Source organism: Pseudophryne corroboree, chromosome 4 (genome assembly GCF_028390025.1).
Source record: "Pseudophryne corroboree isolate aPseCor3 chromosome 4, aPseCor3.hap2, whole genome shotgun sequence".
NCBI lineage: Eukaryota > Metazoa > Chordata > Amphibia > Anura > Myobatrachidae > Pseudophryne > Pseudophryne corroboree.
This window is the reverse complement of record NC_086447.1, coordinates 881,164,578-881,186,226: the sequence shown is the minus strand read 5'-3', so window position 1 is coordinate 881,186,226 and position 21,649 is coordinate 881,164,578. Positions and strand designations below refer to the sequence as shown.

Below are 21,649 nucleotides of genomic sequence, written 5' to 3'. Positions count from 1 at the left end.
TTTGGATAAGCGTGTTAAAGCTTTGTCCACCCTAGGGGAGGATTCCCATCGTAACCTGTCCGTTGGTGGGAAAGGAAACGCCATGAGAATCCGTTTGGAAATCTGCATTTTTTTATCTGGAGATTCCCAAGCTTTTTCACATTACTCATTCAGTTCGTGTGAGGGGGGAAAAGTTACCTCAGGTTTCTTTCCCTTATACATATAAACCCTTGTGTCAGGGACAGGGGTTTCCTCTGTGATGTGCAAAACATCCTTAATTGCTATAATCATATATCGGAGTGATTTAGCCAACTTTGGCTGTAACTTTGCATCATCGTCATCGACACTGTAGTTAGAATCCATGTCGGTATCTGTGTCAACAATTTGGGATAGTGGGCGCTTCTGAGACCCTCACGGCCTCTGCGACATAGGATCAGGCACGGGTTGGTACCCTGACTGTCCTGAGGCTTCAGCTTTATCTAACCTCTTATGCAAGGAATTAACATTATCATTTAAACCTTCCACATATCCATCCAATCAGGTGTTGGCGCCGTCGGCGGAGACACCACATTCACTTGCTCCCGCTCTGCTTCCACATAGCCTTCCTCATCAGACATGTCGACACAAGCGTACCGACACACAACACACACAGGGAATGCCCTTTTTGAAGACAGTTCCCCCACAAGGCCCTTTGGAGAGACAGAGAGAGAGTATGCCAGCACACACCCCAGCGCTATAACCCAGGAATAAACACAGTAACTTAATGTTAACCCAGTAGCTGCTGTTTATATTGTGTTTTTGCGCCTAATTTATGTGCCCCCCCCCCTCTTTTTACCCTCTTCTACCGTGAATCTGCAGGGGAGAGCCTGGGGAGCTTCCTCTCAGCGGAGCTGTGGAGAAAAAATGGCGCTGTTGAGTGCTGAGGAAGAAGCCCCGCCCCCTCGACGGCGGGCTTCTGTCCCGCTTAAATATGCATTTTCTTGGCGGGGGCTCATACATATATACAGTGCCCAACTGTATATATGTTTACTTTTGCCAAAAAGAGGATCCAAATGCTGCCCAGGGCGCCCCCCCCCTGCGCCCTGCACCCTTACAGTGACCGGAGTATGTGAGGTGTGTGGGAGCAATGGCGCACAGCTGCAGTGCTGTGCGTTACCTCAGTGAAGAACGGAGTCTTCTGCCGCCGATTTGAAGTCTTCTTGCTTCTCATACTCACCCGGCTTCTGTGTTCCGGCTCTGCGAGGGGGACGGCGGCGCGGCTCTGGGATCGGACGGCGAGGGTGAGATCCTGCGTACGATCCCTCTGGAGCTAATGGTGTCCAGTAGCCTAAGAAGCAGGACCTAGCTTCAGAGAGTAGGGCTGCTTCTCTCCCCTCTGTCCCACGATGCAGGGAGTCTGTTGCCAGCAGAGCTCCCTGAAAATAAAAAACCTAACAAAATACTTTCTCTCAGCGAACTCAGGAGAGCTCACTGAAAAGCACCCAGCTCGTCTGGGCACAGTATCAAACTGAGGTCTGGAGGAGGGGCATAGAGGGAGGAGCCAGTGCACACCAGAACCTAAATTCTTTCTTAAAGTGCCCATGTCTCCTGCGGAGCCCGTCTATCCTCATGGTCCTTACGGAATCCCCAGCATCCACTAGGACGTTAGAGAAAAGAATAGGGGAGGTGGTATACAGCAAGTTTATTACTAAGCTGACCTCAGCAACGGTATATAGGTGGTTACTGTGTGCCGTGACACTTAATCCTAGAAATCCCAGGAACTCTGATTTTAGTGAAAAGGTGACAATTGCTTGGAGCAAGGTCCAGACTACACAGTGGATGATCAAAAAACTCCCACCCAAAACTGTGACAAGCGATGGGCTTCCCAGTCATTATTGGTCTTGCAGGTGTGTTCATCCATTATTGCCCTACTTGCACCACTTTAATTTGACTATACATTTCGGCAGGTGTCTCTTTCTGGACATTCAGCAATCGAACAACACTCCTCACTTCACCGTTGGAGGGATTTTGTATTGAAGGGTTCATTTTAACAGCGCACATCGCCCAAACCAACCATAAGAGCGCGCCACTCACACGGCACATAGAACACAGGTTAGGGAGACTGTCTGACTATCAATTGGGGAGGGAGAATGACCTGCGCAGCGGGAATGGATTACCCTCATATATATAAATAAATGAGAACGCCTATATTGTCCGGCTTTTTAAAATAAATTTCAATGATAAATCAATATTAGCAAATTTATTAATGAGGCAACAATCCATACGGCTCCCAGCCCGCTGTCTTCCGCTGACATTTGTTTTTAGCGCTGGCATTCTGTTTGACGGACGTTATTACGTTTAATAGGGCATGAAGCGTAACTGGTCCCTTTCTACTAATCTCTCTTAGGTCAGTTGTTTTTTTTTGCTTCTTATACTTCTCATAATTATGTAGGGCATATATGTAAATCTATAGGACCTGCAACATAAAACGCTAAGACAGATTTAGGTAATAACGTTATAATAGCCGTTAGCAGGGAATCAATATCCTGTGTCCACTTTGGGAGACATACGGCTCCGATTACAGGTCCATATAATCACCTCTCTGCGGCTACACTCAGGACATGGATTCAGTAATGATCTAGAGCAGGGGTTCTCAAACTCGATCCTCAGGACCCCACACAGTGCATGTTTTGCAGGTAACCCAGCAGTAGCACAGGTGTATTAATTACTCACTGACCCATTTTAAAAGGTCCACAGGTGGAGCTTATTGTTTCACTTGCAATTCTGTGAGGAGACCTGCAAAACATGCACTGTGTGGGGTTCTGAGGACCGAGTTTGAGAACCTGTGATCTAGAGAGCAACAAGTTCCTCTCCGCAGCACAAGAAACAGAGAAAAGGATTACTCTGCAGCGTGATCACTCAAGGGGATCTAGTGCTCCATGCAGCCCTCGGAGGGTGTATACCTATCATCAGCGTCAGTCACACACAGCTGTGGGATGATAATGGGACTTATGGCTTAAGGTAAATCTGCTGAACCTCAGTGTCTTGACAGCATGAAGCAGGATTATGAAGGGGACTCGGCTAAGAAGAGACTGGAGCTACAGATGTGTACTCATACGCTGATGCTCAAGTCGTGCCAGGTCCCAAAATATGCATTTTAATTGCACAAATAAAACAATTGGGAGCGACAAAACGATATTGCTAGATTCCACTGATCAACTGGATGTGCGCGGCTGAGTCTGTATACGAAGCACTTCCATGCAGCAGCTGCAGCTTTTTCTCACACAGACTTCCGTTGTGCTTCATCTGTGACTTGTACATGTCTAAACAGTCAATATCCCAGTGCTCAGCACACCGAGGGTCAGAATCCCGGCAGCGGAATCACGACGCTCAAAATCACCTCAAAAAGTATTGGGGTTATGCTTAGGCACTTGGAGGAGGGTTAGGCTACGGTTAGGCTGAAGGAAGGGGAGGTTAGGGTTAGGCTGATGGAGAAGACAGCAAGGACTAGGCTGGGTGGGGGGTGGTTAGGGTTAGGCTGCGGGAGGGGTAGATTAGGGTTAGGCTGTGGGAGGAGAGGGCTAGGGTTAGGCTACAGGGGCGGGGGATGGGACGGTTAGGGTTAGGCCTGAGGGGCATCTAGGGTTAGGCTGCAGGAGGGGACGGCTTGGGTTAGAGTGCAGGAGGTGGGATGGTTAGGTTGCGGGTGTTGGTGGTTAGGGATAGGCTGCAGGAGGGGATGGCTAGGCTAGAGTGCAGGGGGTGGGATGGTTAGGCTGCGGGTGTTGGTGGTTATGGTTAGGCTGCAGGAGGGGACGGCTAGGGCTAGAGTGCAGGAGGTGGGATTGTTAGGTTGGGGGTGTTGGTGGTTAGGGTTAGGCTGCAGGAGGGGACGGCTAGGGTTAGAGTGCAGGGGGTAGGATGGTTAGGCTGCGGGTGTTGGTGGTTAGGGTTAGGCTGCAGGAGGGGACGGCTAGGGTTAGAGTGCAGGGGGTGGGATGTTTAGGCTGCGGGGGTTGGTGGTTAGCGTTAGGCTGCAGAAGGGGATGGCTAGGGTTAGAGTGCAGGGGGTGGGATGGTTAGGCTGCGGGTGTTGGTGGTTAGGGTTAGGCTGCAGGAGGGGAAGGCTAGGGTTAGAGTGCGGGGGGAGGGATGGTTAGGCTGCGGGTGTTGGTGGTTAGGGTTAGGCTGCAGGAGGGGATGGCTAGGGCTAGAGTGCAGGGGGTTGGATGGTTAGGCTGCGGGTGTTGGTGGCTAGGATTAGGCTGCAGGAGGGGACGTTTGGGGTTACAATACTTATCAAAATCCATCTAAATTTTGAGCGTCAGCATGCTGAGCACCGGAATACTGTAACCAACCCGTAAAATGAATTCCTTTGCAGTTAGTCGCAACCCAGAACCCAGAGTCTGTAGTACACTGTGAGTGGTGTTTCGCTGTGTCAGCACTGCATATAAGATACAAAAAGGAAACACAAGTACGATACACTGCTCCCCTTATATCGTTCCTAGCAGCACCGGGCGGTATATAAACGCTAGGTTTATCAGACACAGCAGAGAGCTAAATCTGTCTCCTCCTCATTTGCATGTATTGCCACTGGCTTTAAACATACCTCAGGTTAAATAATAAAAATGTAATTATTCCCTGTAAAACCCTTAAAAATGTGCCTGTAACCCACACACAGTAGAGGCAGTCATTGTGGAGCAGGTGGAGAAAACATTCCTGACAATGCAGCGTTTAAGTCACTAAAAACCGATGCCTCATGCCTCAGTGATGTCACCGGTTCCTGATGGATTGGCAGGAAGCACCGCACTGACCGGCTGCCTCTGCTGTGTAGTTGCCGTGTACACTGACATGGATACGGCAGCAGTGTGGGACTGGCTGGAGACTGTGCTCTGCATTAGCTGATGATACCTCATGCCTCAGTGATGTCACCCGTCCCTGATGGATCAGTAGGAAGCAGTGTGCTGACCCGCTGCCTCCGCTGGGTGCAGGTGCCATGTACACTGACATGGATATAGCAGCGGTGTGGGACTGGCTGGAGACTGTACTCTGAATTAGTTGATGATGCCTCATGCCTCAGTGATGTCAACGGTCCCTGATGAATCAGTAGGAAGCAGTGCGCTGACCGTCTGCCTCCGCTGGGTGCAGGTGCCACGTACACTGACATGGATACGGCAGCGGTGTGGGACTGGCTGGAGACTGTATTCTGTGTTAGCTGATGATACCTCATGCCTCAGTGATGTTACCGGTCCATGATGGATTGCTAGGAAGCAGTGCGCTGACCGGCTGCCTCCGCTGGGTGCAGGTGTCGTGTACACTGCCATGGATACGGCAGCGGTGTGGGACTGGCTGGACACTGTACTCTGCGTTAGATGATGACGCCTCATGCCTCAGTGATGTCACCGGTCCCTGATGGATCAGTAGGAAGCAGTGCGCTGACCGGCTGCCTCTGCTGGGTGTAGTTGCCGTGTACACTGACATGGATACGGCAGCAGTGTAGGACTGGCTGGAGACTACTCTGCGTTAGATGATGTTGCCTCATGCCTCAGTGATGTCACCGGTCCCTGATGGATCAGTAGGAAGCAGTGCGCTGACCGGCTGCCTCTGCTGTGTAGTTGCCGTGTACACTGACATGGATACGGCAGTGGTATGTGACTGGCTAGAGACTGTACTCTGCGTTAGATGATGATGCCTCATCTGAGAAATTCTATGTAATCATTCTGCGTGTCACATCTGGATATTATCATACAGATTGTAGTCATTATACTGCCCAATTTCTAGCCTGTTTAAGTCATAATAAAATGGATGGGATGTGTAAATGAATCTCCATTTCTCAGCATATTAGGGAAATCAGACAGACTAGGAAAAAGCTCTTTTACGCTTATTTGTTTTACTTCAAGTGATGATTCTTCCTTGCGCGGAACAATTATTATTTATAAAGAAATAAGCACCTAATCACAGCCATAAATCGTGCATCTCATGCAGCAAGGAAACTGATAAACCTGTAATCAATACTGACAATAGAGTTACCATCCACAGATAGACAATGGGTCGGTTACCAGCTGGGAATGGAGGAATAAGCAGTATATAATAACTGTACCCTCACATTACTACACACATTCCCGCTCACTGATCTGATGTCGGAGGGGTGTGTGATAGTATTTAGCCACTTAACTGGCATGGTCAGATTTCATGAAACTGCGTCGTCCCACACTGTCCCCTCGTTTTTGATGAGGAGATCCGTTCTGCAGATGTGCATAATATAATGTTTAAATATTTTCAAAAATAAATTTTCAACTTTATTAAATAAATTGCATTTTAAAAAACAATGTTGTTAACGCTTTTGAATGGAAAAATCGTCAGTTAAGTGGTTTTTAATGGCTCGTGCACACAAACACGGGCGCTGAATCACAATGCTGGACAAAGCGGAGACAGAATGCTTCTTGTCTGCAATAGATGTCAGGAGAACGTGTATCATAGTTTGGAACTTAGAAGAAAACATGTAATGGGTTGCTATGGACGACATCCACCTTTACAACACTCTCCAGGCTGCAATACTTGGAGTAATAAGGTGTCCGGTATTTCCAACTAGCTATGTCCCCAACCATCGCTTCTAGAAATCAGGGCACCATCAGTAATAATTGCTTACTGTATAACTAGGGAGCCCGGGAGATGCTGGAGGGAGGCGTGGTGCTGTGATTCCTGTCAGTGTACCCCAGCTGTACAATAAAGTGATTTGCTGCATTGTATAGCGGGAGAGCGCATCCACAATGACTCAACTCACTTTAATTTGGGAGGCTGGTCTGCACTCTTTTGCGGGGGCTAGGAGAGCACAATGGGGGAATTGGTCAGGATCCCGGCAGTCGGAATATTGACCCTATTCTGAATGCCGACACCGGCATCCAGAATGGGTACACCATCCCGGTGCCGGAATACTGACAGCCGGGATCTCGAACAAGAACAGACTGTGACACAAGTCAGGTAAACTGCGGGGGAAGAGGTTAGGTTTAGGCTGCGGGGGGAGGGATTGTGGTTAGGCTGCATCCCGGGGGGGTTAGGGTTAGGCTGCATCCGGGGGAGGGGGTTAGGTGGCGGGGAAGGGGGGGGGTTAGGCACCCCCCCTCCGAGGGGTAGGCTGCGGGGGGGGGGGGGGGGGGGGAGGGTTAGGTTTAGGCAGCGGGGACAGGGGGTTAGGGTTAGGCAACAAGGGGGGGGTAGGGTTAGGCAACAGGGGGGGGGTTAGGGTTAGGCAACGGGGGGGGGGTAGGGTTAGGCAACAAGGGGGGGGGTTAGGCTGTGGGTAGGGAGGGTTAGAGGCTTGGGGAGAGGGGGGAACACTTACTCACCTCTGACAGCTTCTAAAACATCGGGATCCCAGCGTCTGTATTACGACCGCTGGGATCCGACGCGCCGGCAAATCATACTAATCCCCTTAACGAGGACCCTGCAGTCTCTCATGTAAATCCCAGGAGAAGAAGCATTTATGCCGCCCAGTAGTGGGGGCTTTGGGCCGAGTCCTTATATAACAGAGCCAATTAGCTTACATCACCCTGAAAAACAGCAAGCACCTGAGTGATATCACTAAGCTAATTGAGCATCTAGCACTGTACTGTATATAACCCTGAAAAACAGACTGACTCTGATTTACTAAAGATTCTAAAATAGACCAATCAGATTCTGTCTATCATTTTCTAGGATGCAATAAAGAAATAATAGCTGGCATCGGATTGGTTACTATGGGAAACGACACTGTTTTAGAGGCGCTGGTGAATCTACCCCCTAGAGTGACCCTCTGATCCTCAGGGCTGCAGGGAATAAGCATAATATGGTCCACAGTCACACAGAGGGATGCAGCTGTACAACACAAGTCACCATTCTGTGAGGCTCACCTCGTTTGCAGTATTGTGAGTGCCAACGATCCGGATGAAGCACGTCGGATGTCGATCAAACGTGATTGTCTGCCACGACCTAGAAAACATGGTGACCGTCAGTGACATTGTGTCCTCTCGTTACACAGAGCAGTTCTGCCCAATTAGATAAACACACATGGATATAGGAGTTTCTTCCTCGTTAGGGAATATGAAGCCTGTTGCTCGTGGTGATTGTATGCCCGGAGCTTTGCGTCTGATTGGCCCACCGGCAACGCACCACAAGGGAACAGTGCTTTATTACAGTATGTGAATAGGCCTTGTGAGTCACTGAGGCTGAAACCCCACAAACAGGTTTAGTATTAAATACCTACAATCAAAATCCCGACACCAATTGACCAACGGTCAAAATCCTGACAAAGTCAAAATGCCGACATTTAAAATGTCGACAGGTCAAAAAGTTGTCGCACTTTTTCATTGTTGTGTGTGTGTCGACATAGGTTGACATGGACACCATATAAGTGTACCGCTTTCCCTTCGGGCACAATATTATATTCCCCCTCCAGATCCTCTGGGATGGTAAAGTATGAACAAGTTGGTTTAAAAAATGTCGACATTTTTAAATGTTGGTATTTTGACCATGTTGGGATTTTGACCGTCGGTCAATGGCTGTTGGTATTTTGATTGTAGATAAACTGACGGCATCCTCCCACAAGAGACACAATATTTATTACATAACTCCATCACAAAACATTAGTTACATAGCCTCTCATTAACACACAACCAGATATATTGCAATTATAATAAAGTATTTGTTTTATTTTTACTAGAGAGAGACTCATAGTGGGCGCCTGCTACAATAACCCGTCACTAAGTCTTGTTATATACAGGAGACTCGGAATACACAGACGGACAGAGCGCACAGAGAACTGTCCTTTTCCACCCCGGTTGCTGACAATCTACAGACGATGACGCTGTAACAGTAGGAAGATAAAGAAATGCTTACAGCACAGGAGATATTTATACAGTACATCTCTTCCCCATGAGACGCAGTTCGGAAGGTGCGCGATACATTAGTGACCATTATTTCCCAGCCTGCAGGGTTATGGGATTATCAGAAAATAGATGTTTACAGTATTTCAGGAGGAAATGAGATCTCGCGCTGACTGATGAGAGAGGGAGGACACCTGAAGCTTTTCCTATATGCTTATGCACTATGGCTGGAGAGTAGGATAAGAATTAGATAATAATTAGATTTCGGTGAGCGTTAATAACACATCATCAGTTTCCTGTAAATGGAGCCCGATATTGCTGACGTTATATTACTGCAGGACATATATAAACCACCCATAGTACAAGGTACTACTAGAGGAAGATTATTATGGAGCCGATAGGCCCAGCAGCTGTATTATACAGAACCTCCATTTCTTACTGACGCATAACTGTATCACTCAGTTGAACTGAGCAGAGTAATGGGCCCTACACACTGGTCGATCTGACTGAAAGATATGAACGATCTCGTTCATTAATGAACAAGATACCATTCATATCTTTCAATGTGGAGGCACCAGCGATGAACGATGCGCGGCCCCACGCTCGTTCATCGCTGGTGCCCCGTCGCTTGTGCATGCAGGCCAATATGGACGATCTCTTTGGGGACCTGTTACAGCCATCTGGTATTTGGGTTTGGAAGAAATTCTAATGAATTTTAGTACAAAAAAAAAATAATAATAATAATAATAATAAAAAAGATTGTATATAATAAATTACGTTTTACTAATGTCTGTTACTATGTTTCAGGGTACATGGCAAGTTCATCCTCCTACCGCTGCAAATTACTTATTTGTAATTTAAATCTTTGGCACACGGTGAGATTTTTTCTTTCGATTTTGACTATATAGTCAAAATCGCAAGAAAACTTAGTGCAAATCGCAAGGTGTTATGCCACTTGCGATCTCGATTCAATCCCGATGCGCGGTCCCGCCAGGTCGGCATCGCAAGAAATGATAGACTGTGCAGGCAAGTCAATCCTTGCTAGATCGGTGTACTATCTAGTTCAGTGGTGGCCAACGCGTGGCTCTTGAGACACATGCGGCTCTTTCTTCATTCAAATGTGGCTCCTAACACTCAAAGTCACGTGACCACAAGAGATCTGTAAACTGCTGCACTCCAGCCAGACATGCAGCAGCACTACGTAGACTGAGAACTGAGGGAGCTGGCTGGAGTGACACAGGCGGGTGCTGGCTGGAGTGACACATGGGGGAACTGAAGTGTATTATGTGAATCTGGCTTTTCAATATATTTTATGCGGATCTGGCTTTTTCAATTATTTGATGTAGAAGTGGCTTTTTCATTGCATTTTATGTTGGATCTGGCTTTTTCAATTATTTGATGTAGAAGTGGCTTTTTCATTGTATTTTATGTTGGATCTGGCTTTTTCAATGTATTTTATACCAGGGGTGTGGCCTAGCAGGCACAAGGCCACACCCCATTTTTGCAAGTGCACCTTCGGCTCGAAGTCGGCTCTTTGATGTACCTAACAAGATTTCTTGGCTCTTTGTCTCTGACTGGTTGGCCACCCCTGATCTAGTTCATCTCACATGTCAATGACATCTCACATAAGCCAAAATCTCACATAAGCCAAAATCGTAACCACACATAGTCCATATCTCAAGAAAAGTTAGTCAAAATCGTTGGTGCTGGGCTCCGGGGAGTTCAAGGGAAATCACAAGTGAAAATCGGGCATAGCAAGGTTCTCACCGTGTGTACACACCCTTAGTATCTATTTATCCAAGATTACAAATTGGAAGACTATCATATACAAGAGTATGGGTCATTAGGTAGACCACTATTGGTCGACATGCATACTAGGTCGACATGTACTAGGTCCACATGGAAAAAGGTCGGCATGAGTTTTGGGGGTTTTTTTTGTACTTTTTTTGGTGTCGTTTTCTTCGTAAAGTGACGGGGAACCCCAATTAGTGCACCGTGTCCCCTCGCATGGCAAGGTGCCTCACACCGCTACCGCTGCGCTCGGCACAGGTTACTATTCCCAGTCGTAGTCCACGTCGATCATTAAGTATGAAAGAGTTCAAAAAAATATAAGATTTTTTTTTTTAAATAGTCATGTCGACCTAGTGACCATGTCGACCAATAGTGGTCGACCTAATGACTGTCAACATACGTGCTGTCGACCTAATGACCGTATCCCCATATACAATATGGTGAGGCAGCCAACATTGTCAAATTAATGAATTACAAGAAGCTGGAAACATCACAGCAAATCACAACGAGCGTCCCAATTAAGGGTGACATTACTGGAGTTGTGCGCTCAATCGTCTGCAATTTCTGCACCTCTCCTGTTTATTGGCTGTAAAATTATATTGCGTTCATTTTGACCGGGGCTCAGCCAAAGTACCCACGACTCGCTTATGTCTGAAAAGTACCAACCTGGTCAAAAACAGGTTCCCAGGTCGGTGCCCCTGCTACTGACCAGGGTTTTCCCCCAGGACTTACATCCTGGGAAGACAACCCACGTGAAGTGTGAATGGTGCGACCCAGGACTTTACCTCCTGGTCGCACACAGAAGCTTCTGATTGGCTGGCCAAGGCTGCCTGGAGGGGGTGGGTCTGCCAGGAAGGGCCCAGGGACTGACTGCTAACACCCCGGGCTGTGTGCCTTCAGAGGTGCGCTTCCAGCTTCCCTCGCTGGTGTGTGTGTGTATATGAAATGTAAGTGTGTGTGTATATGACATGTACGTGTGTGTGAGTGTGTGTATATGACATGTATGTGTGTGTAAAAGTGTGACATGAGAGCTTGTAGAATGCCAGGGCAGACCAGGCTTATATCTGAAAGGGGACGACCTGGGAATTTTCCTGGTCTCAGGTGTAGCGAGAAAGGGCGTCTCGAACAAATAAACAGGATTTTTCACAGGTGAAAAACCTGGGTCTTACTCTTAACAGGGTAATTCCCGAGTTGTATGTCTGAAAGTGGTATAAATTGCTTTTATGCTTTAGCTTCTACATACATCATCGCCTTAAACAAGAGAATCCCCTTAACCGTCCCTGGACGATTCATCATATGCCCTTATATGAAGATGATTTTTACCATATAACCTAAATATATCCACAAATAAATACCAATGTTACATGTAGCAACAGGTCCATATGAAACTCATACCACCAATGTGTGTATAACACAAAGCTGAAATCTTACAAAACTGTCCATTTTTGCAATAACCACGGGCCCGGAGAAAACGACACAAAAAAGAAAAAAAAAAGAAAACTCAAGTTGACCTTATTTACGTCGACCTAGAGACACTGTTAACCAATAGTGGTCGACCAAGACACTGTCAACCTAAGTGTGGTCAACCCTGTGATCCACAACCTTACCAGGCTGTGGATTTGCACAAGGAGCAGCCACGTTTAATCCACACTAGTTAGAACCAGACAGGAGAAGAGTGTGCGTTGGATAACTGATCCTTCCCTAAGATCAGGTTCACGGAACAGAGGCAGCAAATTGCAGAACTCCCTCTACATACTGGATACCGTCTCCCCACAGTACGCTTCTATCTTTCATGCCGGCTGTCTCTGTACAAAATGATCTAATGATGTTTTTCTGCCTTCTCTATCAGGACATTGTGAGCCAGAGAGAAGGATGATTAGATGGATGCGAGTAACTGTGATGGAGTCTTGCGGCACGCTCGGATCACGCTGACTCTGTGATGTCTGCGCTGGATACGTGACAACGTGGGAGCGACACTCCCCCCCCCGCTCTCCGGTACAAGCAGAAGACAGAATAAAGTTCTTTAGAAAGGGCAAAGCCTCGCAGAGGGAAGAGGAGAGGAATGAAACAACTTACCCGTGTAATTGGCTTTTGGAAGGGGAAACAAGTAGTGCCTCATATTTTTCAGTTATGATAAAAGACAAATTATAAGGGAAAGGTTTCTGGATGGCTGGAGAAACACACCGGAAGGTGAAAAGAATCTGGAAGTGAGAAAGAGTTTTCAAATGAAAAAAAAAGAAAAGAAAAATATTTCCCATTATTTTCCTAATCGATATTTTAAAAAAGCAACTCAGCAGCTGACCTCGGAAAACATTACATGCCCTCAGCCGGTACTGTCACATGGAACTACACCCAATTAACACTTATTTCCTGTATAGAGACATCATTACTACTGGAAGCTGCAATGATGGTCCTGTATATAGCAGCTGTATATAGAGAGAAAATCTGCGGCCTGATTCTGGACTTGCTTTTGACTTCTAAATCAGGCCCTCTATGAGGCGGGGTAATACAGCGTAGTATAATTTCAGCTTCATTAACATATTCTCTATTGCATCCCCATTGGCTGGCTGTGGCTGGACATCTGGGCCGTGCGACTAAGATAGCCAACGCAGCACAGAAAAGGTTAAACTTCCCCTGCTGCGGCGCTGCCTAGTGGAAATGACGCGCTGCGTGTTTAAATGTCTACATCTTCAATAAGTGCTCTATTTAGCTGTGACACTGGAAATACAGGAGACAATGGAAGGCTGGGCTCCAGTCCTGAAGGCAGCACATGGACCTCCTCCATTGCTCCAGGATATGCTTTTTGCGCCCCAGAGCAGGTGGAATAAGCAAGGAGGTTAGGGGGCATGTGCCTCGGTGCTCCCTCTCCCTGTATGGGTGCTGCTGGGGTGGGGGAGGGTGAATGTGATCTGCAAGATGCAGGGCTCCTCCCACAGCAGCCGGGACCTATAGGGAGAGACTTCCTCTTGAGTGCACACTCTCCTACCCTAATGTTCCCTCCTCCTCGCAGCTGTACAGGGGGTCCGTATACCCCTTAGAAGATGACTCAGGCTGGGCTCAACCAACAAGTCCAGTCCCAGGTAAGTAGTACTCACCTCCTACCATTTTGGGGCCCTGCAGAGCGCGTATTTTTTCTGGGTGCTGTTGGGACAGGGTGCTGGTAGTTAATGTGAGTAAAGGGTAGGCACCAACAACTACCTCGCACCCAGGCTCCTAATATGGACTTATGCCCCTGGGCCAGTCGCCTGAGCACCAAAGGAGTTAAGTCCCGGTGCTAGTGAAATAATGTTTCAAAAAGTTATTTAAATGATGGGAAATGCTTTACTGATTTTTAGAATGTAATATGTAACGTGTGGCACTGCAGCACCATAATAGTTAAATGTCCGGCTCTACAACCCAGAAGGGGAACCGATCAGGCCAGACGTTAGGCTAGTTGTTACAATGTAAAAATGTATTTAGTGTTCGACAGTATTTCTGACACGGCCTCACCATGTGGCCTTTCCCAAAACGCCGGCAATCACACGCTAATCAAGCATCGCATCTGAGGACGTTCTTTGGCCTGAAGGCCTCATGTCTCATCCTGTGTGTGATTAGAAAGGTAGGGCAATAATAAGATGGTAGGGAAACCGGGTTGTTGTAAATTGCGTTCTAATGTTCCGGCTTAAATGTCCCAAATAAGAAAAGAGACAGCCAGAAACTAACCTCTTACACCATTATAGCAATACCAATTGCAGCCTCACTGACTACAACCATTCAGCATTTTGATAATGTAAAAACAAAGTAAGCTATCGACGTCAGTACGGGAGTACTGTGACGCACTGAAGCAAGTTCCCGCCAGGGCGGCAGCAACAACCAGAAAACCAACAGCCATATTGCACTGAGGGTAAAGATATAAGGAAACTGCAATTTATTAAATTAGAATCAACACCAGGGGTGGGCAAGTAATTTCCATAGGGGGCCACATGAAAACTCTGAACTGTGTTGGAGGGCCGAACCAATGATAACTTTAATTTAATTATGCTCAATATTAATTTTCGCCCATTATAAAAAGCAGCAAATTATATATTTTGATAAGATGCTACTGGTAATCAGAAGTTTAAGAATATTCTGTAAATATTTATGTAAAATTATGAATTGTGGTGTAGGTCAAAGAGGAAAATATGTAAAAGAGTCCAAAAGTAATAAACAGTTTACTTTAAATTAATGATAAATCTAATGATACTGTAAATCTTATATTCGGATATAATAAAATATAGATATTCAAAACATATCCATGTAAGTTGTATTGTATATGTGTGTGTTGTGTAATTGTGTGGTAATGTGTGTATGTATGCGGTGGTTGTGGGTACATGTTGTGTATGTGAGGTGTATATAGCTTTAAAAGCACAAACCTACTTTTTAATGTCCTTTTTTTCTGCTATTGGCTTGTAATGTGCTCTGTATGACGGGTTGCTGTCCCATTTCTGCAAGACTCACCCTGGATGCCGGTCTGACGGGAACTCTAAAGCACCCCCTGAAGTTTAAGCAGGAAGTGACAGGGTGAAGCCGTCTCCCGCGGGATACACGTCATCAGGCGCTGCTTGCTAGTGACCCAGGGGGCGGGGACCGCCGGCACAGACTGCCCGTGCACTGGTAGCTTGCGACTCGCAGGCAGTCACTGGGACTCAATTGTTAAGCTGTATCGCAGAGTCTTTGTGACCTAGCGATACAGCACAGTGTGTGGTGCGGAGAGCCGCAGGTGTCGTGTGTGTGAGATTAAGGGGGGGGGAGCCGTGTGACTGGAATAAATACGCGGGCTGGACGGGGATTGGCAAAGGGCCGTATGTGGCCCGCGGGCCGTACATTGCCCAAGTCTGATCAACACGATCCATTTTATTTCTCAGTTTGCTGTTTGCAGAGAAGTCACAGAACGCAGCGTTTCTGTATATGATGGAGGAAGCATTGAGTAACACACATGACACATGCACAAAACTTGTGTCACTATGGACTCCACATGCCGGTGACTCCCTTGTGCTACCTGCAGGCTCAGTTGTGATAAGAGACAGATTACATTTTAATACAAAGTACAGCCAATTCCTCAGCAGCACACACAGATGTCATTCTATATCATCCAGGTGCTAGGAAGACGGGAAGAGCTTCATTCCTGCCTTGCTGTGCTTTATAAGAGGCAATTTATTACTGACATAAAGCAACGACTTGATAATGCATATTTATTACTGGCAAAAAAAAAAAGTTTTGACTTCAGCAGCGGTTTAATGAAGTCGGCACTTACAAGATGACATTTTTACAATGCTACGGAGTCAGAGAAGACTCTTCCAGTTTTGTCAGCATGACAGGGTCGGACGCAAAGGTCACTCCGCTCATTTACAGAGAGGAAGTCTCCTGGGATTCGGGCCCCTTCCTGAGGAGATTTTTCTTCATTAGGCGAATGAGCTGCGTCACAATATTCCACCAATACATCAACAGGACAAGACAGGCTGAAATGTTTCTTTTACAGCTTACTCTACATGGGAAGCTATACACACACAACAAGGCCCCCGGCATCTGTGTCTTCTCGCAGCTGGCGCATAATCGCTCGCTTGTAAATCGGACAACAAGACAAAATATGGATGACAGAGCTGGAGAGAGAGCGAGAGGTGCAATCATTCAGGGTGTCGACACCACAATGATTAACACGTCGACATGTTCTTGTGGACATTTAACATGTCTACACCAGAATGTCAACATACTGGGTATTGCTTATCTTAGCCTAACCCTCAAAATAACACAAAAATGTCACGTCAACATTTGGCCAGCACTTTAACTTAAACACAGGACAGTGCAATCCCTTAATTAATTAATTAGATCAATCACCATTTATGAACTAAAGATGATTATTACTGTCATGGTTGCTATTGTGTTCAAAGATTCCAGTCGAAACCAATCACTGCAATCTTTATTCCATCACCCACAGATCACACGCTCTCATCTTGTAATATCATCCCTGTGTCACCTCCGTTCTGTAATGCCCACATCTTACCCAATGTAAAATCATACCTCCTCCACCTGAGGAATACTTCTCATATCTGCCCTCCCCTCACTAACAGCACTAATACATCCCATAATCACCCCCAGTTCACTATCACATTGCTTATCCTCATATTCATGAAGAGGGAAAAGTGTGGAGAAGTGAGCCAGCGGAGAAGATGCCCATGGCAACCAATCAGCTGCTACATATAATTTTATAGAATGTACTTTATAAATGTTACCTCAACAACGATTGGTTGCCATGGGCAACTTTCCCACAGGCTCACTTCTCCACTCTTTTCACTGCTTCATGAATAGACCCCAATCTGTTCTGTAATGCCGTCACTCTCACTACACCAGGTGCCTGTAATATCATATTGTAGTTCTACACCTTCCTACACCTCTTCTCTAGTCTCTCTCTATATTGCCCTAGCATTTCCATGGATCCCACCAATGTCACATACCTATCACCTCCTAATCCTATTGTAGAAGGAACTAATAACCTACAACAGCGGAGAGACCGTCAGCCACGCTGCGACGCTGCAGGTGGTAGAAGCACCAGCATCCATACTGGGGTAACTCTCTGTTACTCAGACAGAGGCAGAGAACCGTTAGCACTATTGCTGTAACCACAGAAGAGTTACAGTCAGGCCATTTGTAATGTTGTAGGGATGGACATTGGAAGCTGATGGTTACCAACCATCGATGATTCTATGAAAGTACTTTACCATTGAACTGCAGGCATTCCATGGTTTGCAGCCAATCAGCTCATGGCCCATGTCATGGCTGGCTGTGTCAGTGCAGCTGCATACACCTGGAAGTGCCGTCCGCAGCTCAGCTGATGTGTGCACGCGTGAAGCTATGAATACTTCTGTGCATGCACGCAGTAAAACCATCGATGGCTAGTAGCCAGAACATTGCTGGAATTGATGTCAAAAGCCCATTCTATGCCCGGCTTCCGATGCCTATCACTATAATGATTGGGATTCACTACGATATGCCGGCGGTCGGAATCCCGGCGACCAGCATACCGGCGCCGGGAGCCCGACCGCCGGCTTACCGACAGTGTGGCGAACGCAAATGAGCCCCTTGCGGGCTCGCTGCGCTCGCCGCGCTATGCACGCCACACTATTTTATTCTCCCTCCAGGGGGGTCGTGGACCCCCACGAGGGAGAATAAGTGTCGGTATGCCGGCTGTCGGGCTCCCGGCGCCGGTATGCTGGTCGCCGGGAGCCCGACCGGCGGCATACTGAAGACCACCCTAATGATTGTATCTGGTTGATTTAGTTAGTTATTGAGATGCCTATTCCGTCCAGCAGGAAATCAGCGCCAGACCTATAAAATACACAGCCCGGAATGCATCTTATATGTTGAGCTTTCTTTCCAAGTAAAGGTGACAATTTGTTGCTGAGGACATTTTAAGGTGCAATCCCGCCGCAGAGTCTTTGGATCCTGCTGCTTAGCGCTGTGGGTGTAATGCTTCTAAGGAACAGGAAGGGGGCAGTAACAGTGGAACATCACAGTACACCCTTCCCGCCATCACTGAATTGTGGCCATTTGGATCTGTTGTAAGCGTGGCTAATAGGGACGGTCTATATTACACTGGTCATAATGGGGGTAATTCAGACCTGATCGCTAGGCTGCGTTTTCACACAGCGGGCGATCAGACCCAAACTGAACATGTGTATTCACCGCAATGCGCAGGCGCGTTGTACGGCTACAAAGCGGATCGCCGCTCAGCGATGGGTTTGTGTGAAGGATACATTTGCACGGGCGTTTGCAAGGAGATTGACAGGAAGAAGGTGTTTGTGGGTGGCAACTGACCATTTTCAGGGAGTGTTTGGCGTGTCCATGCGTTTGCAGGGAGGGTTCCTGACGTCAAATCCGGTCCGGAACAGGATGATGTGATCGCAGCGGCTGAGTAAGTCCTGGGCTGCGCAGAGACTGCACAAAATCTGTTTGTACAGCTCTGCTACACATGCGATCGCACACTTGCACAGCTAAAATACCCCCCCATTGGCGGCGACTATCTGATTGCAGGGCTGCAAAAAATCACTGCCCAGTGATCAGGTCTGAATTAGGCCCAATGTCTCTACCAAAGCAGATCCACACTGAACTGTAGTATAAGGGAAGAGACCCAATATCCAGCAACTTCAGGGTCTTTTTCTGTGATCAAAATTGCTGAACGCCCTCCTGTAAAGCATACTTTTGCACTGATTATTTAAGTGAGATGTAGGGGTGATTAAAGCACCTATAGGACTGTACTTTAATCACCCCTACATCAGTGCAACAGTATGCACTAAAAACATTTTATTTTTACATTTTGTACGGGTTGGTAGCGGGAGACTGGCGTTTGGGATCCCGGAGGTCACCATACCGACCCCTGTGGCATGCAGCGGGCTTGCCACAGGTTCTATTCCCACGCTATTGGTGTTGTGGACGCCTGCGAGTAAGAATAGTCCCTGTTAGTCAGCATGCCGACTGTTTGGCTGGCCAGAGATGGGGATTCCGGCGTCGGTATAGTGACCGGCGGGTCCCCGACCACCAGTCGCATAACTACATCCCCTTTGTGCTACTGATAATAATTAGCTGCTCAGATGGACATTGCCGTTGCTGAAATACTCCACGCTGCTGTTAAAATGGCTTGGCTCTGATTGGCTACAAGTAGCTGTGACCCCACCCACTTTATCCCCCCGCACTTCTGTGTGTACCAAACTGTAAAGAATGACTGTAACAGGTTCTTAACCAATAATGCAGGTCAGCAGGAGATGACTCCTCAGCTAGTTATTGTTCGGTACGTAGATGACATCTATTTCTATAGTACATGTAGGAATCTGTTATTCTAACCATCAGACAATGGCGCCAGTGTACTGGTTAGTTCTGCCGCGACCGATATAAACCGTATCCTGCTGTTCAGTAGAATAGGTCCCCCCGGATGAAAACTGCTAACAGAAGTATGATGTCAGCCTCTCTTCACACTCCTTCCGCAAACTGACGTATCTGAGACAGGAATCAGCGGCGGCTTTATTCCCCAGCATTGTAGGCAAAGCTTGGAGTGAAAATGTTAAAGAGATAAGGACGGGAATCTCTGGAGATAAAGGACCTATATTCAGAACCTACAAAGAAATGCTACAGAATAAGACATGAGATGGAATATCGCTATCAAATGGCTGTTAAGAAGAAAATAACCACTTGAAAGTGTATTGCGTTTTGTGGGTCTTTGTACGGGAAGAAAGCAAGGAGGCTTATCTCATGCATACATTCTGTACATGAAAGCGCACAGTCCCGGCATCTTACCAAGTCATTGTACTTATCTGACGGAGAAAGGAATAAAGACATTTCAGCTGGTATCTGGGAAATGAGAACAGACGTCAGCAAGGTATCAGAGACCTGAGCGTCTCGTCGGGTCAGGATTACTGCGCAGACCCACAGACGCGCACTTTCTGTAATGTCTGACCTCTACCCCTTCTAAAGCATGAAATGACGACTTAACAGGTGCATGGGAATAGGCCAGAATTTGCTAGAGATAACAACTGTCAGGGAGCTATAGAAGAACACAACGCAGCGTGTGAGCCAGGTGACAGTAATCAATATTCCGCATCTTGGAAAATACATTTGGAAGATGACAAAACGTATGTTTATGGTTACAGGATTTACCACTGACCTTATCATTTATCTTAGTCCCATAGCAAGGCGGCCGACAGCTATCTATAATGCAGTTTCCCAAATTCTACCACTACAGTCCAGGTTTTAAGGATATCCATGCTTGAGTCCAGATGGTTAAATCAAATTGACTGAGGTCTTGTTGGATACAGTTCCGTATTCTAAAGCGCAAGACTCGTTGATAGTTGAGCCCCATCATTTTAAATTAGGAAACAGAGAAAACAGTGAGATCGGAAACCAGCGTTTCAAACATGACCCTTCCCATCTGGACACAACTCACCACTTGTTACTCTTTCACTTATCTTTTAGAAATGTGTATACAGGTTGTGGTTTAGCAGAGTTACATGTATACCCCAGCGTGATGTAACTTGGCCCAAGCTGAACCATACAGTGTGGTATATTGTGCAGGTGGTAGTACAGCCGTACTCACTGTTACACCGGTAGAAGAGCATGCAATGGAGCAAGGTTCAGACAGATCACCAGCCGGTAGCCGTCTCTGGGGTGTGGTAGCAATGCAGGCGCTGGAACAGCAGTCACTGTGGGTAATAGTGTCACTGGTCTCAGGAGCTAAGGAGGAGACGGGATGCGGTTATGTGACGGCGGTCGGAAGATCGCTGGAAACTATAGCGACGCCGGGATCCCGACCAGTTAACAGCCCACCAGTCAGCATGCCATCCAACAGAGACTATTACCACTCATTAGTGAAGTTCGCAAGCAGAGCTATTTGTATTGAGGAATAAGTCATGCCGGTCTCTTGGAACGCTAACAAAGCTGCCTAACTATAAGCAATTCAAGTGTTAGAAGACTTGCTGATCTTAAAACTAAAACAGTATAGAGTAAAGGACAGGAGTATGAAGACAAGACATTGGTGTAATGCCAAGACAATATCTGACAATAACAATCGTTAGGGTCAGTGAGTGTTGGATAAACAAGAAAATTAACGGGAACCACCAAAGAGGTCAGGACCTCTGCAGCGACCAGACATGGCGGAGTCAACGGAATTGGAACAGATGAGAATAAGGTGAAAGTTCCCAACCTCCTTGGTCTTAAGGTTTGCGTAATGTATTTATCAGAATATTGGAGCTTATAGTCCCAGCACTAAGTGCTCAAATTTCTGTGCTGCGACAAAACACAGAACACAGGATTGTGAAGAAAACAAGGGACACAAAATTTACGTCTCATTGAAAAGATCTGAGCAGCAGAACCTGCGACGGGAGAAAGAAACAGATGGAGACTGAGTATGAGAACGAGGCAGCAGCAGGCGAGACGGGAGTCACAGAGCGCGATATTCACTTAATGCTCTCAGGGGCTCTCCTGAAAGAACCTGACTGACAATGAGCTGACTGCCCAGGGCTGACACCGCTGTACAG

The 21,649-nt window shown here is 46.9% G+C and overlaps 1 protein-coding gene across 7 annotated transcripts in view; it reads right to left on the bottom strand.

The window, feature by feature from the left end:
• BTBD9 (BTB domain containing 9) overlaps positions 1 to 21,649 on the bottom strand; it is a 260,485-nt gene that overhangs the window by 14,728 nt on the left and 224,108 nt on the right. For 5 of the 7 annotated variants that reach the window (XM_063918860.1, XM_063918859.1, XM_063918863.1 and 2 more), the window contains exon 10: positions 7,848 to 7,926. In XM_063918860.1, coding sequence (XP_063774930.1) covers positions 7,848 to 7,926 — 79 coding nt within the window. Of the gene's footprint in view, positions 1 to 7,845; positions 7,927 to 12,686; positions 12,812 to 20,280; positions 20,847 to 21,649 lie in introns of those variants that run through there. The other 2 variants (XR_010176244.1, XR_010176243.1) reach the window with 2 other exon arrangements.